General features: G+C 39.2%; 1 protein-coding gene across 4 annotated transcripts in view; it reads right to left on the bottom strand.

The window, feature by feature from the left end:
- The window catches only part of fstl5 (follistatin-like 5), a 222,882-nt gene that overhangs the window by 146,522 nt on the left and 60,693 nt on the right, over positions 1–15,667 (bottom strand). For all 4 annotated transcript variants that reach the window (XM_034689156.1, XM_034689155.1, XM_034689157.1 and 1 more), the window contains exon 4: positions 852–1,100. In XM_034689156.1, the coding sequence (XP_034545047.1) occupies positions 852–1,100 (249 nt within the window). The remainder of the gene's footprint in view (positions 1–851; positions 1,101–15,667) is intronic.

Below are 15,667 nucleotides of genomic sequence, written 5' to 3' on the forward strand. Positions count from 1 at the left end.
ATTCCACAAAGTTAAAACATTCAATCCCCACAGTTTGGTTGGCACTTCTTTTAATTTTTAAAAAAAATGAGCAAAACAGAGCACAGTGATGATTTTTGTTCACTTGTTTGCTGCCTCTGTTGAGCTTATTATCTATTTTAGTTGGAGTACTGATCTATTTTGAAAATATTTCAATACACCATTTCGATTTGGTGAAAGAACTTTTATATTTGATCACCAAATTGAGGACTTTTACAACCTCATAGCAGGAGATTAGAGGGGCTCTTTCTGTTCATGGTTGGTTGACTGCCAAAGAGGCTGGTTGAGCAAACTAGACAACATTTGGCTGATCATATTTTCCCAGTCTGATTGAGTCTCTTGCTCATTGATGTCTCAGTTATTCCTTCCATTGTGCTTTGAAAAGCCATTTTAATTCACATTCAATTCATTATTCCTCTGGGTCAGGACTAACCTTGCTGCAGCCCTGTGAGGCTAAATTGTTCAGCATGGCTCTAAGAAACTGCCCACGGCTGGGCATTTCTGTCCCATTGGGGTACCTATGGTCAAACTGCATGTGCTGTACACTTTGTAGGTCATTTTCTTTTATTCTAGTTAAATTGTACCAAAGGTACTTGATGAACTGACTGGGGGGGAACCTTACTTTTTAATAGCCTTTCAGTGAGCATGGTTTCAAATTGCATTGAATAATCTTTCTGCAGAAACATTCTTCAAACACTCCACTTTTATCAGGCATTATTTGAAAATCTTTCATGTCGGTAATAGTTTACTTGATTGAATTAACCCCCCACCGACATACAACATTCTCAGCACAACACACATCTTCCATTAGAGAAAGGTCACATGACTCCTACCTTTGTAGAAGCACTCCTCGCTGTGCATGATGGTTATCCTGTGTCCTCTGAGACAGGAGGCCCGGTGGAGCTCGCAGTGGTTCTGGTACAGCTTCCCATCTGAGCCGCACACAGGCTTATAGTGCGGCTTGCAGTGATCCAAGCACTTGCACTCGCCTTGGTCGGTCTCATGGTTGACCACACAGTGACGCCCCAAGCCACAGTACTTGTGTTCACATGGACCTGGAAAGCCAGTGTGTCCCATAAAGCCTGAAGAGAAAAACAACAAAGAGTTACCCTTTGTTTTACATTTTTAACTAAGGCTGCAAAGATGCCACATAACAATTAATTACATTATTTAAAACTATTTTTCAGGGCAGCAGATCATCACCAATACTATTCACATTTTAAAGCACAACAAGGAGGCTTGGCCATTTCAAAGGGCTTTTTCTAACCAATTAACGTTAAAGAGTGCACACCTCTCATCCTTCTGCGATAGTGGTGATATTTGGTAACACTATAAGAAGAAATATATAACCCATCATTACACATGTATGTTTTTGGCAGGTTTGGATTAGATGATACATTTATATTAATAAAATGTTAGTGTCAGTGCATCTGAAGATACATGCAGATTGCTCTCCAGATCAGTGGTTGGATCCATGATACATAGAAAACATACAGTAGAAATCCCTTTATGATACCGCAAGTGGAGGACATTTTGAGGAGCCTGGTTTCACACCACTAAAGCTTTTTTACTGGGAAAAAAAATATATCTAAAATACTAAAATAAAGTAGTTTCTTTTCATTGTTGGTTCAGTGAATCTTTGCATATCTTCTATCCAGTTTTAATTACATTGTCTTCATAAAAGCTGACTTTTTCTGCGCTCTACCATTTCATATGAAGCCCAATTTTAATGTAACAAAGAATAGTAATTGTTATGAGTATAATGCATTTTTAATGGAAAAGCCAAACAGAAATCAGTCAACAAGAAATAGAAGATTTTTGTGAATACTCGGGAGGTTTTCCCACATGTTACCTCCGTGTGGGAAACACTGGTTTTATATAAAACAACCTCAGGTTGAAGTCTTTGCTTTGGCTCTAGGAATATATTCTTGTGAAAGCTGTCTGCCTACCTCACAAGGACCAAACACAGAAGGGAACTGCTGGCATAGCGTATGTGTATTGTTAATTTATACCCTGTATGCTGCTGTGAGTGTGTAAATAAACACTCGACAGAGAAGCCTTGGAGCTATTTAGGTGTTGCAGCAACAAATACTTTCTCTAAGAAGATGACCTTATGATAAGAGAGCATGACACATGATGGAGAATTCATTTGATCCAAGGACTCAGGAGTTTGGGAGTTTGAACTGAAAGGGAAAGCTAAATCAAATGTAAAGAAAGTGTCCTTGAGCAAGACGTTTTCATCCCCAGCCTTCAAGCTCTGGGGGTGCGGTTCTGCTGCAGACCCTGAACTCTTTAAGACTGCAAGGAGGAGGCAAGAGAAGGAGGAAGAAAAAACCACACACTGCATTTCTATGAAGTTGACTTCTTTTGTAGGATGTATCAGAATAACATTTTCCTTAAAGAGGTGATCAGTGTGGTTTTTTGATTCACAGATGATCTGAACATCAGTGATTCTTCACGGGCCACCCATCAGTCTGCAATGTGACCCCTGAACCACATGAAATAATCAGCTTTCAAACTACAGCTTGCTCATTTGTAGACTTCCCTTTGAAATAGTGCTGAAGAAAAGGAGGACTATGATGAGTGAGGAGATGATACGCCTCTTGAGGCTGCACTGTTACATAAAGTTACACACAAAGCGCTGTTGGTAATGATTAAATAGAAAATGATTACAGGTTTGTCCAGCACTTATTCTATTTGTGAAAAGGTCGGTGCATTCATAAGCGTTCATGTACTGTCCTTTACAAAACGACCAAATTAATGAGGACGCAATAAAAATATATGTCTCATCATTTCCTTTTTTACTGCATGAGCGAGAGCATTTTAATAGCTCCTTTGAAAGCTGTGGTGTTCACACATCACATGTACACATCCGTCCACACAGACAGTTCAGAGTTGATGAATGAAGGCTCTGAAAACACAGGCGCAGCAGCAGCACAGCAAACAGCCTCATGAAACTGTCTTATGAATCCTTTTTTAATGAAGACAAAATAAATCACACAACACGCCTAATGCATATTAAGCTACAGACATATGCTTTATCACTGTGAAAGAATTACACATGGGAGACAGGCGTGGAAACAGACTCTGGTTTGATGAATCGGATGAGAGTGTAGTGTGTTTGACTTGAATCTCAAACTATGGCAAAGACCAGGTCAGAAGAAATCAAGTTATTATCCTCTGTGAGATCTTATTTACGTTTGTCCAAGGCCAAACCAAAGGCTGGTCAAGAGCTGCAGATATACTACTTCAGTGTCACCTCAAAGGAAGTGTGCTCTAAAGGAAGTGATATGAATTATTCTTATTACCCAGTAACTTGTTAATAATTGTTTTATTTATTTGACTGATCTTGTGTGGATGCTGATGAGGTGGGTGTCCAAATGAGTGTGAGGAGGAGAGGAAGAGGAATGTGACCATCCTCCTTAAATCCCTCCTCACTCTAAGGACCTCCAGAGAAGAGCAGGAGGACAGGCCCTTCTCTCCTTTCTATCCCAAAAACCGATTCAACTCACAACATGCCAGGCGTGACAGAGAAGAGGAGGACAGCCTTCTCCTAATCTCTCAGAAAACACCTCACCAGGTTCACCATAATCCAGCTCATATTCTGTTTTACTGCAGGGCATACCGCTGGCCCCTGAGTATGACTTTCAATAGGAGCTGCCATCATGCAAAGGAATGCGCAGGCAGGGAAAAAGACGGTTCACGCTCTGGGGCTGAATAGATTGGCCTAACTCACCAACAGAAAATAATATATGGTACAAATATTTATGGTGTTGTTTTGAGAAAAAAAAGAGATAATTCAAGTTGTGCCTCCTCAAAACTTGTCTGCAATTGATCGCAAGTTTGATAGAATAAGAATATGTTATGGGCATATGTGCTTCCAAAGTTATTGATCCTTTCTTTTTTTTTTAAAGTTATATTTTTGTTGGCCTTTTTGCCTTTATTTTATAGGACAGCTGAAGAGAGACAGAAAATGTGGGGAGTAGAGAGCGGGGGAAGACATGCAGGAAATGGTCGACCGCCTGGGAATCGAACCGGCGACCCCTGCGACAAGGACTGTAGCATATGTGCGTGGTGCGCTTAGACTGCTAGGCCACCAGCACCCCTATCGGTCCCTTCTTGGATAGCTGTTTTTGTATTACTCCATGAACATGAACTGTAACCTCAGTTTTACTGCTCTTCCAGCTTTCAAACTCTAATGGGCACATTCATCTTTCCTGAAACTATACAGCAGACATACCGAGTAAGCAACTGGCTGTTGGAGAATATCACACATTCAGACATTTAATGGAGACCAAATCTGCTCAAAACCTCAAACTGAACTGGTTTAGTTGACATAAAAAATACACTTTAAAGCTAGGGTTGGTAGTCACGGAAAACTAGCATGAATTTGAATGTAGCATTTCCTCAGGACTCCGTCTAACCCCTCCCTTGCTTCCCCTTGGAGCTCCTCGAAAACGACGTCCCCGCTCACATGCACAAGCGCCACTGATTCCCGACCATTTGATCATGACTGACTGAGCACATTGTTTGTGTTTTGCACTACGTCAACTCATGTCTCACTCAGCAGTAAGAAAACACCAAAACATTCTCATAGTGAAATTTAAAAACACAAACAAACATGAAATGTATGTGCAGGAGGCGGGCAGAAAGGCAGGAAGCAATTTGATTGGTTTCATAATTTGGCTCCCAATGGAAGGGATTGGTTGGTGTTTTCCCAGGTTTACTCCGGCTGTAGATAACGGCTTTTTTTGCTCTTTCTTAAGAACACATTATGTATTGATTGCCATCGGGAAATAAAGATCATTTTAACCAGTATAACAAAAAGTGTATCTAAATCTGACTACCAACCCCAGCTTTAATGAAAGTATCTTCAAAAACAACAATGCAAAAGCAATTTATTATATTGTTTAAATATATACTGTCAACCTTCATTTATTTCCCTTCCCATATCGACTCCTGGAACCTGAGGCGAGCTTATCATTCTCATGGTTATTTACTTATTGTCAACTCAAAGCAGCGTTTATGAGAAATAGCTTTGGTCTTTATTAAATATTCATCAAGCTGACGCTGAGATGGCACAGAATGAATCATTTGGGGTATATTTTTCACCGGCCATATCACATGTATGTAAATAAAATGTTAACGTACATCGATTCTACCTTAACATATTAGCAATGCAAATCACCTGCAGAAGATTATATGTGCATATAGGTCAAAGGTTTGCACTGTGTCCAGCTGCAACGTAACTGTAGAGCAAACAGGGTCAGAGAAACTTTACTCTCACATTGCACACACTTTGTATTTGCTGCTGACAAATAAATATCGACCATAGAGTGGTGCTTCACTGCATTAATTACAATCTATGATGTATTTGGCTTTGAGCAGAATGGTTTCCTGATATATTAACTCACAGAGAAGCCGGGTGTTCACAGACATGCCTCAGCAAATGCTTAAAACAACGCGATAGAGAAACAGCTCTGCCTCACACTGAGGAGTCAGTATCACTGTCTGCATTTAAAACACAAAAGCTGTTATATTGAACTATTACTGTTTCTTTCTGTGACCTGACACAACCCACTTTAGATCAGTGCTGGACATCAGTGAGAAATCAGGTGATATTAAATCATTAAACTCTGAATTTTAAAGCATCCATGAATATCTAATGCACATTTCAGGCATTGAACGATGCAGTTAACAAACTGACTTCAAGTGTTTAACTCCATTCACATCCTTAGCATCTCCCTCCACGCAGGTCTGCATTATCCTCCGGCCGTCACACAGGATTTAGACGAGATACGAGTGTGTACACTGTGACCTGATTGGAGCCAGTCAATTTGCCAGTTTATTAAATCCCCGCGGTGCCCTGGCATAATGATTATTTAGTGAATTTGTGTCGCACGGCCAGGCATCCTCAGCCACCAGCAGGGTCAGTGAAGGGCGCAGTCATTTGTTATCAGCGCACATCCAACAGTCTGCTCATCAGCTGACATCAGAGACAAATGAGGGATTGTGCAGCGCCATTCATTTATTGATGACCTATTACTTTTCAGAGCATGGACTGAAATACATGATGCTCAGGGCTCAATGTGATCCAGGGGTTGTAGTGAAACCCTCACAGAATGACATCATAGTTTGATCAAATGATGCAGTATAGAGTTAAATATGATGATGTAAGATGTGCTGACGGCTCTGTTAAGAAATGGGACTCTGTGACTTCAGTTCAGGTCTTCTTGCAGGACTGAAACAATACAGAGTGACATGCTACAAGAGAACACGATAGAAATATTAACTTTTTATTAATTCCATTTTTTTGGTTAAGAATTGATTTTAAAATCACACGATGTCAGAAAACATAGGTTTAGCTGCAACATGTTATTTTGTGGAGAACTGGCTACATGGTGTTTGAAATGTTCTTTTCTGCTACACTAAACTAAGCAAGAACACATTAGAAATCCCTGATTTATTGAGAAGTTGACAACAGACCTTTGTCATGGCAAGGTGTGATTGAATCAGACACTCTATGATTGTCTGACATTATTTCTTCTCATATATTCTCAGTTATTTTGTCTGTTAGTTATTCTCAGTAAGTTTATATTGTATTCAATAGAGGTATGTTGCAGAAGTGGAATACATACAATCAATTTCCTATAAAATCACAACACTCGGACAAAGAGCTGTATATCTTCTGATTACTCCGTTTTGTTCAGTTATTGTACTCATGAAAAATGCAGGTCAGGGTTGTGTCTGATACAACTGTTTCTGCTAGTGCTAGCTTCAATGACTAACAGAAAAAAAATGCTTTTGTAATCCAACTATTCTGATGTTAAAGTGCAACAGTGAAAATATTTGCAAATCTAGCAAACACTTCAAATGAATTATTTTTTTACATGTAGGATTTTTTACAGGGTTACATCACATTTTTCACAAATAAAAACATTGGGACCATTTTTGCACAGACGAGCAAACACAGGTGTGGCATATTTAAACATATATCACAATGTTTAAAAGCTCTTTTATGGATCTTGTAGGAGCCTCATAATTACTGTTTACGCCTGTCATCCATCCCTAGAGATTAAAGCAATAAGGAACAAATACTGACAAGTTTCAAGAGGAACTCCTCAGACGATCCCTCATAATTTGAAAGTGTTTTTTCTATCTGGGAAAAAAAAATCTGATGGTTACTTTTTTGATCCAGAGCATCAGAAATGACCTCACTGTGGCTGCTCTCACATATGCCTGGCTGAAAATGTGGCTTGATAACAACAGCTGGAAAAATGACATGAAGGCTGCATTCAAACTGAAATAGGACAATATCTCACACAACACATGCATAATAACCGCATCCTTTGTTTGGCATTAACATAAATACAACACACCCTCAATTGGCCTTAAGGCTTTTTGCAGACCTATAACCTTCTTTGATAAGGTCTTGTAAAAACAACACAATAAAAACCCTGGTGTGTAGAGCAGCTTCGGATGCAAAGAAAATTAGCCTAAAGTGTCTCATTAAAACCAAAGCAGGCAGAAAATGTCCCGGGTGCAGGTAAAATGTTGACCTTTAGTCAAAGTGTGTATGCAACATCAAGGTCCTGACATATGTAACTCCGATGAGCATCATTTGAAGGGCACCAGCCTCCGATGCATGCATAATGAGGTGAACACCGTGTAGAAAGGATAACAGAAATACGCCGACTTGGCTGACATGATCAGATTGTCGTTGCGGGTGGATGAAAGCCTTCGCTATCACAGCTAAAGACAGGTCTGAAGCAGTACACAAATTCTTATAATGGAAACTGCCCTCCACAAATGTGTAACAACCTGCTCTCTTTGTTGCTGCCGTCTGACATCTCTGCTGCTCAGGCTGAATCTAAATGCACACAAACACTTCTACAATATGCCTCAGTGTTTTCAAGCACATTCACTCTTCGACATGCATCTCTTTCTTAAGAAAAAATAAAAAGCTGCACTGCATTTCCCGTTTCCTGAGTGGCTTTTTCTTCTCTATCTAAACTAAGGATGTTTGTCTGGTAGTCATCTGATGTTTTCCATTACAGCAGCTCAGAGTCCTGTGGGAGAGAGCAGAGTGTGGTAAACAACAGTCAGAGGCCCTGAGCTCACTCGGTGCACCGAGTTAAGCTGCCCCACAAGGCCCGTGAATAAGAACAAGGGGATGCAAATCAGAATAAACTACTACTAAAATAAAACTAAAACTTTACCCGGCGCATAAACAATGCCAGGTTCTCTCACACAAGCTGACACTCTGCTCGATTAAGTTCTTTGAAAGTCTCAGCAGACGTTCAGCAGGTACAGAGGGCTGTGCAGAGAGCTGCTGAATCTGTAATACACACGGCTTCTACTGTAGCAGCAGCAGTTAAGGGTATTTTTAGTCCACCTGTTGTCAAGCAAACAAAAAGTTTAATGTATTCATGGCTAAACAGTTGACGTCATTCAACCTGCCATAGGGCTGGGTTTTTCCCGCACAATGACTGAATTAAACTGCGGCCATTAGCAGTGTCTCAGGAGCACCCAGCTCTTGAATGTCACCTATTTGTTGACAATAAATTATTTGTGACATATTTAGAGAGAGAGCAGTTTAATTGCCGAAAGCTCCATTCACTTTCAGCCAGCTTGATATGCAGGTATGCACAACCATGCAGATATCATTCAAGACTCTGAATGAGGGTATTAACAGTGGTGTGGTTCAGCCAAGAGACACTCCGACAATCTTTTAAGGAGCAGACATGTTTCCTGAACTGGTAAAAGTTTGAAAGGAAAAAGTTAGTAAGTGATACTTTTTCAAATGGAATTAGAAACTGGAGACAGATGTGACAAGTTTACAAAGTGCTATAAGGAAAGAGTTCCATGTGAAGTTAAATGTTCTGCTCTTTATATTTCTGAGAAACCCTTTTGGACAATACTTCCTGTCAATATTGTAAAACTGGGAATGTTCTGAAGCAACAAAACCAACTCTTACGCTCTGAAACCATCAAAATTGACGATTTATTTTACACAACTAAACACAGGATCATAGAATCTACAGGTAAACAAAGTCTAATTGGTTTGCCTGGTATGGATAACACTAAGGGCTAGCACCACCAGCCTTCGATCCACTCACTGTTGTTTTCTTTTGGCTATCTATGTCATGTTTAACAGCAACCGCATCCCTAAAAGATGTACTCTTCAAGTGAAAATGAAATGGAAGCAACTTTTTAGCTTCTGAGAGGCTGCTCAGTGGAAATCTGCAGCCGCCATCATGTTTGAATCTATGGATGCACAATATCATCAGCATAATATCGGTTTCAGCTGACAAAGCTTAAAAAGTTAATTATTGTATCGACAGAAATGAAAATTTCCACCAATATAAACAGCCAATGAAGTGACACATTAATTGCAATTTGCCATTTGTAAGGCTTGTGAAGCACAGGAGCAAAGCAGCACTCCTGTAACACTACCAATGTTGTTGTGCATTATCAGAACTGTGACCCTGAAAAGCACCAAGAACCTAAGAATGAAATAGTCTGTGAAAACATGTCAGCAGTCTCTACGTCAGTATTTCAACAAGACTTAGAAATTAGAGACTATATTTCTGAATGCCTTTATTTGAAAAATAATACATGTATCATTTATGGTAGAATAATTTGTTTGTTTTGTTTTATGTCAAACAGAATATCAGCAAAAATCTAATTCTGTGTATCCGTATTTGTAACTGTTTGTCCCATAAACTCTTTTATACTTTGTTGTAACAATAGAGAAAGAAATTAGTTGCTGTAAAACTGTAGAGCATGTTTCAGCTGCTTTGGCTTGGTTTGGTGTTGTTATTAATTCCATGCTGTGCGTGAAGCAGCTGCAGTGCCAGAGGATGTACTCTGTAAGTACAAAATAAGCTAGAAGCTACTTTTTGGCTTCTACAATTTACTTCAAGAGGCTACCTGATGGTTCACTCTGTAGCCATGATCATGTTTGTGACTGTACTACTGGAAAGTTTCACGACTGGTGAGAGAACAGTACTTTTGAACAGATGTGAATTTCTTCTACTTTTCTGTTTATAAACATGAAAACTTCACATTTTAGTAATTTTATGGCATGAGCCTGGATTTAATTTGAAATGGATTTAGACACAGCTCTGCACGCTTACATAGGTATCATTTTGGACTTCAGTTGAGGTTTCAAGCTGTGGTTTATTTTAGCCTAGAGACACATAATCAAAGCTGTAATCACCTGAAATAGTTTTCAAGAGAAGCCTCAGTAGATTTGTTGCATAAAACACTCAGATTGTTAGCACATTGGTTGTTAAACATATTGAATGTGCACTACATCCAATTCATCTGAAATTGAAAAATTCTTTCATTTATTTGCCTTGGTTGTTGTTGTCCTTAGGCTATCACCTCCATGTTGTTCCTGACAGCACCTGCGTTGCTAAAGGATGTGAGCATTTGGTTCTTGTTTGGTGCACAGAACAGACAGTTGTTGTTCATTATTTTGAATTTTATTCCCGCATGTCAAGATGAATTCTTCCCTTTCCCTGAGGTGCAGACCAACTGACAGACCTCAAACCATTTACAACATGACAAAGGTGTTGTGTTATCACCTGCTGAATTTCACTTCCCTCCCCCCACTGTATGCTAATTGCTGCACTGTGACACAACTTTAACTCCTGGTGGCATAAACAACTCGTGAACATTTTATAAGAAGCTATTTAGAGCATAAGAGCTTTTTCAACCCCTCGGAGCTGCATAACCCACTAAGTTTAAAACATTGATGACCTTCCTTCCACCTCAATGACTCTGTTCCATCGTCCTTTCACTGAAATGCAAAACCGAAGTGAGGTCTTGTGTTATGTCATGTTTTATTTTTAGTAATATAACACTTATTCGGTCAATAATAAATCATTGTGAAACTGCAGGTGACTGTTTGAAAGCCTTGATATCAGGGTTCATGCTGCAGCATCTTTGGACTCGAAGTGCTTGCATCTCTAATTTTCTTGTCTTTTTTTGCTGCAAGTGAACAGATCACACATCCTTGGCATTATGAATAAAGTGGAAGGCCTAGTTCATTTTTAATGAAAGTTAGGCTCTGCAACCTGCTGATCTGAAAGCTCACAGTCTTACTCTGCTTTTCTGCTTTCACACTATAAAAAATGTAACACTCATGCTGGAGAGACACCATTTGCATTCACAGGTTAGACATTTACCTCTTAAACTCCATCTCTGAACAGTGAAATGCCATTTCCTCTCAAACAGTAAAAAGTGCAAGGGTCAAATCCTCTTGCACTTGCTACTGGAGTAGCAACAAAAATATTCCTGCGTGCCTCAAATGATCAGGTAAAGAAAGGTTTTAAATAACAAAGTGTAGCACAGAGAGAAGTGCAGTACACTTTTAAACACACTGGGACATTTCCAGTGCAGGTATAGGAGGCAGCTATGGGTTAGAGAGGTGTTTACTCAACACCCATCTTTTAGCTCTCTGCAAACACAACTGACAGCACATGGAAAGACTGCTGAATGTTTACAAATCCCAACAGCACAGCCAACTCAAATCTCATCAGATGAATTTAATGCAGTCTGACACATTCATCACAAACCACTTTGCAGAGTGCAAAGAATGCACTGTACTGTATATAAATTAAAACTGTGTGGATAAACTTGAAGGGGACTATTCTTCACAAAGATATAAATAGCCACACTTAATGCTTCTTATCCAGGATGCATACAGATTAAAAAGTACCCCCATATCCACTATGGACTCTTTTCAATATTTAACTGTTGTACAACTTTGAGTATGAGTGAATTAATGAGGCTCTTTCGACACACTTCTACAAGGACAACTGAATGAAAACATCAGATCTGTGTTTCCCCCCAAGGTTTTATTTTTATGCAGAAATGAAGTTCTGATTTATGTCATGACTCTGTTCCTAGACAAAAATTCCACCCATTATTCACTTACCTGTGATTTTTTATATCTTTTTCAGTTCATAATAAATGCAGCTGTGTTGCAAATACTAATTTATTGGTGATTAACCTGTTGTGTAAACATGTATGCTACAAAGATAGTTTGTCCCTCACCTTACTGCAAATATTCAACCAGAAACCTTCTGTGAGAAGCAGAGGCTGCATGTCCGGTTTTGGTTTCGAAAAAAGAAAAGCTATTGCTCAACCAAAACATCTCAATAAGTAGTAAGCAAGGCTACAGCGAAAAAAAGGCACACAGTAACTAGAGGACGACGAATCAATAAAATGCTCTTAAACAGACTCTTTTTTTTAAACTGTATGAGTCAGCAAGATGACGGTTTAGCCAATGCCCAACCAATTAAAGCTCTTGCATTTGTGGTGTACTCTGCCACGCTGTGTTTGGAGCTGAGATTCCCAAACCAAATTGCAAGCTGCAACTACCGCCCAGCAGTGGTCTGTCTGGCAGAGAGAAGAGGCACAACCAGTGGTACACTGGTAGTTACTATGCTGGAACAAACAAATAAACACAAACAGTACAGATGACAAAACTTTAAATGGCATACATCTGTTATTACTGTTTACAGCCATACGTGGTGCCAAAGAGAGAGAAACTGAGAGCTCCTGTAAATGCCACCATAATCGTTATGTCACAAAATATTCAGTTCTTTCAGCTATAATCATTATACTCCATTTTCTGTAACCATTTCTGGGATGTTGCTCAGTTTCCAATGCAACAGATCGATGGGTTGGGATTTGCGAGGGTCTCTTGAAAAGTGAATGGGGCCCAACTGTACTTTTGTTTCTTGATTAATTGTGATGTTAAACTTGTGTTTGATATGGTATGCTGTGTTTTTCACATTATCTGATCCCTCAATTAAACACGAGTTGCCTTTCTGTTGTTTTGACCTCACATAGCTAACATTAAGCAAAGCTTATTTGCACTAAGTAGTGTGTTATTCTGTCACATAGCGCTCCCCTGTTCACTGCACACCTGCCAGAATGTGTGCTGAGGAGAGGGAGAGAGCAAGTGATTCAAACTGATGGCTTCTCCTGCCGTCTGTCCTGTACTCAACCCTGTAAACATTTGCTGTGTGACACACAGGGGCATTGTGAACATTGTGGATAAATACCATGAGAGATGTTTTGCAGCTAAGAAATCATGGTAACTATTTTTGGAGGCCTGGTTTAGGTTCAAGGCTGGTTTTTACTTTCTCACCCTCGACTTTTTCAGATGATTGGCGAAGAGTTTTTCATGTATCTCATTAATAAACTGACACTGCTTATCACGTTCAGAATTTATGACCAGATAAAACATTGCTTCAGATGATTAATCTGATTCAGGACAGCAGCCTCATGAATTTTTAAAGTAAACTATTGGCTTCTGCTCGGTTTGTGAGCTCAGAAAGAGAATACAAACTACTATTTCACAGAGTGGAATCAATTTAATCACCATTTCTCTGGTGCAGCTCATCCTTTTACAAATTGTGTGAACAGGTAGTGTGGATTATTAGGCTTCCTGTAATCACTGCAGTGTTTCTGCTTCCTCAGCCAACTAGATAAGATTATAGATGCTAATTTCATCTTATTATTAAACCTAGATTGAATTAAATATTTAAAACTTCAGTTGCTTATATAATTGTTTAAAGCTATTTTTTATTGAATTAAATAAAATAATAACCTTTTTAATGAGCTCTGGGTTTGATTCAGTCAGCCACAGCACAGATAATGAACTGTTTCTAGAAGGAATGAGGACTTGTGTCTTTGAAGGATAAACTGTAATCTCTTTACTCGATCCTTAGGCAAGTCAAATAGGAAATTTTACATTTGCATTTATTTAATTCTACTCAGAAAAAGTTATTTATTTACTACTTTTCTTGTCAAGGAGAGTTGTGTGCAGTTTCTATGATTTTTGACTGTCTTCTCCCTGGTGTAAAAATACTCTGTTATAAAAATATTGGGCTCAACACTTTAACATGTCTCAGCAGATTCCACAGTATTTATTAAGTTTTGGCAATGCCTACACTGAGGTTATGTAACTTACTCTGTAATGTACTGTGAAAACGTGAGTCACTTTCCAAAAGCTACAAAAATAAATTGAATTTCTGTAATGAGACTAAAAGAAATGTGTTACTTCCACCCTCTCACTGTGTGCATGCCTGCTGATCTCAGGCTGGGTGCACGTGCTGGAGTGTGGATATGAGAGCACCTGGCAGCCACTTGGCAACTTTCCGTCCCATTTCATTCCCTCCGACTAATGACTGAACGTGGGCTCGGCTTCTCTCTCTCTTTCTGTCTGCATCAGAATGCAGCACTGAGAGCGTTTCCACCAACAACCCCATTTGTCAGGGATTGCACACTAATTATAAGCACCCCGTGCTTCTCCCATCTCTCCTTCACATTACACACTGAGCTGTGTGCTCGGTGGGCAAACAGCAGAGTGCAGACTCGTTTTTCTTTGCATATTTGATATTTTGTTTTTGCTTCTTTCATGATGGTGGTATTAGGAGGAGTGTGTAAATCAGTGCTACTGTATGACTATTTCTAGAGATCACGTATTAGAACACAAAAAGTAATCCAGCTCAAAGTCAGGAGACTTTAAAGGATGTTACATAGGAAGAATGTTTTGGTGAGGCTTTAAATCATAATTGAATTGGGCTAAAATAGGTAGCAAGTGATGCTGCTGAGTTTTCATATCCGTCTAATAACTTGCTGTCACGACTTAAATAGTTGAAGGTTCGCTGACATCAAAGATGTAGCTTCATAACTGAGGATTACTGGACGGGTGGAGGGGACTTCTGAGAACATTGCAGAGAAACAGAGTGCTGTTTGTTGCTTCAGTACATCAAAATACTGCATTTTGTTTGCACAATAAATAGCTTCTAAAGAAAGTTCATCTAAACACTCTAAGGAATTGTGACATAGAAGAATTTCAATAGTAATACAGGTAAGAGCTGTGTGTTCAAGGTGATACAGCAGTAGAGTAGGGAATACTTTTACAATGGGAGATGTATAGAAGGAGACTAATAAAGACTTGATTAGCATCTCTGCATGACACTGCACAAGGACTGAGACTCTTACAACTTAAAACATGACATCAAGGTTGATTTGAAATTACATTTTTGTACCAAGCAATCAAATGCATCGTTTTAAAAGTAATGCATACTTTTATATTGTAATGTAACCTATGATTCTTTGTCTCTGCCTCAGGTTGAAAAGCTAAAGAAAGGGAGAGAGGCTTTTGTTATTTAGCCTTCTGAGGGTTATACCAATTAAACTCAATAGGGGGCTTTTTCAAAAGAAAAAAAAAAAGTACAGTGTCACAGAAACATAAGGCCTGAGCTGAATAGTGAAAAGCTTAAAGCAAACAGCTCCTGTCTGACAGAAAACAAACAGCAGAGGAGATTTTTTTTTTCTCTTGCCATGATGAAACACATAAAAGACCATCTCAGATTTCAGCTCAAGGATGAACACAAGAAAACAGAAATTGCTGCTGTTTTTTTCACACAAACTACCAGAAGCGATAAGCTTGACACCCTGCTGAGAAGAACACTATACAACAAAACGTGTGTACTGCCACTCAAATCGACTTTTTTAACATCTCTCTACATGCAAACACTGACGCTAACAGAACAAGACAAAAAAATAAGCTTTGGAAGATGATCTGGAATCTGAGTGCGTTGCTCGGTTTTATTTACCCA

Source organism: Notolabrus celidotus, chromosome 8, assembly GCF_009762535.1.
Source record: "Notolabrus celidotus isolate fNotCel1 chromosome 8, fNotCel1.pri, whole genome shotgun sequence".
Taxonomy (NCBI): domain Eukaryota; kingdom Metazoa; phylum Chordata; class Actinopteri; order Labriformes; family Labridae; genus Notolabrus; species Notolabrus celidotus.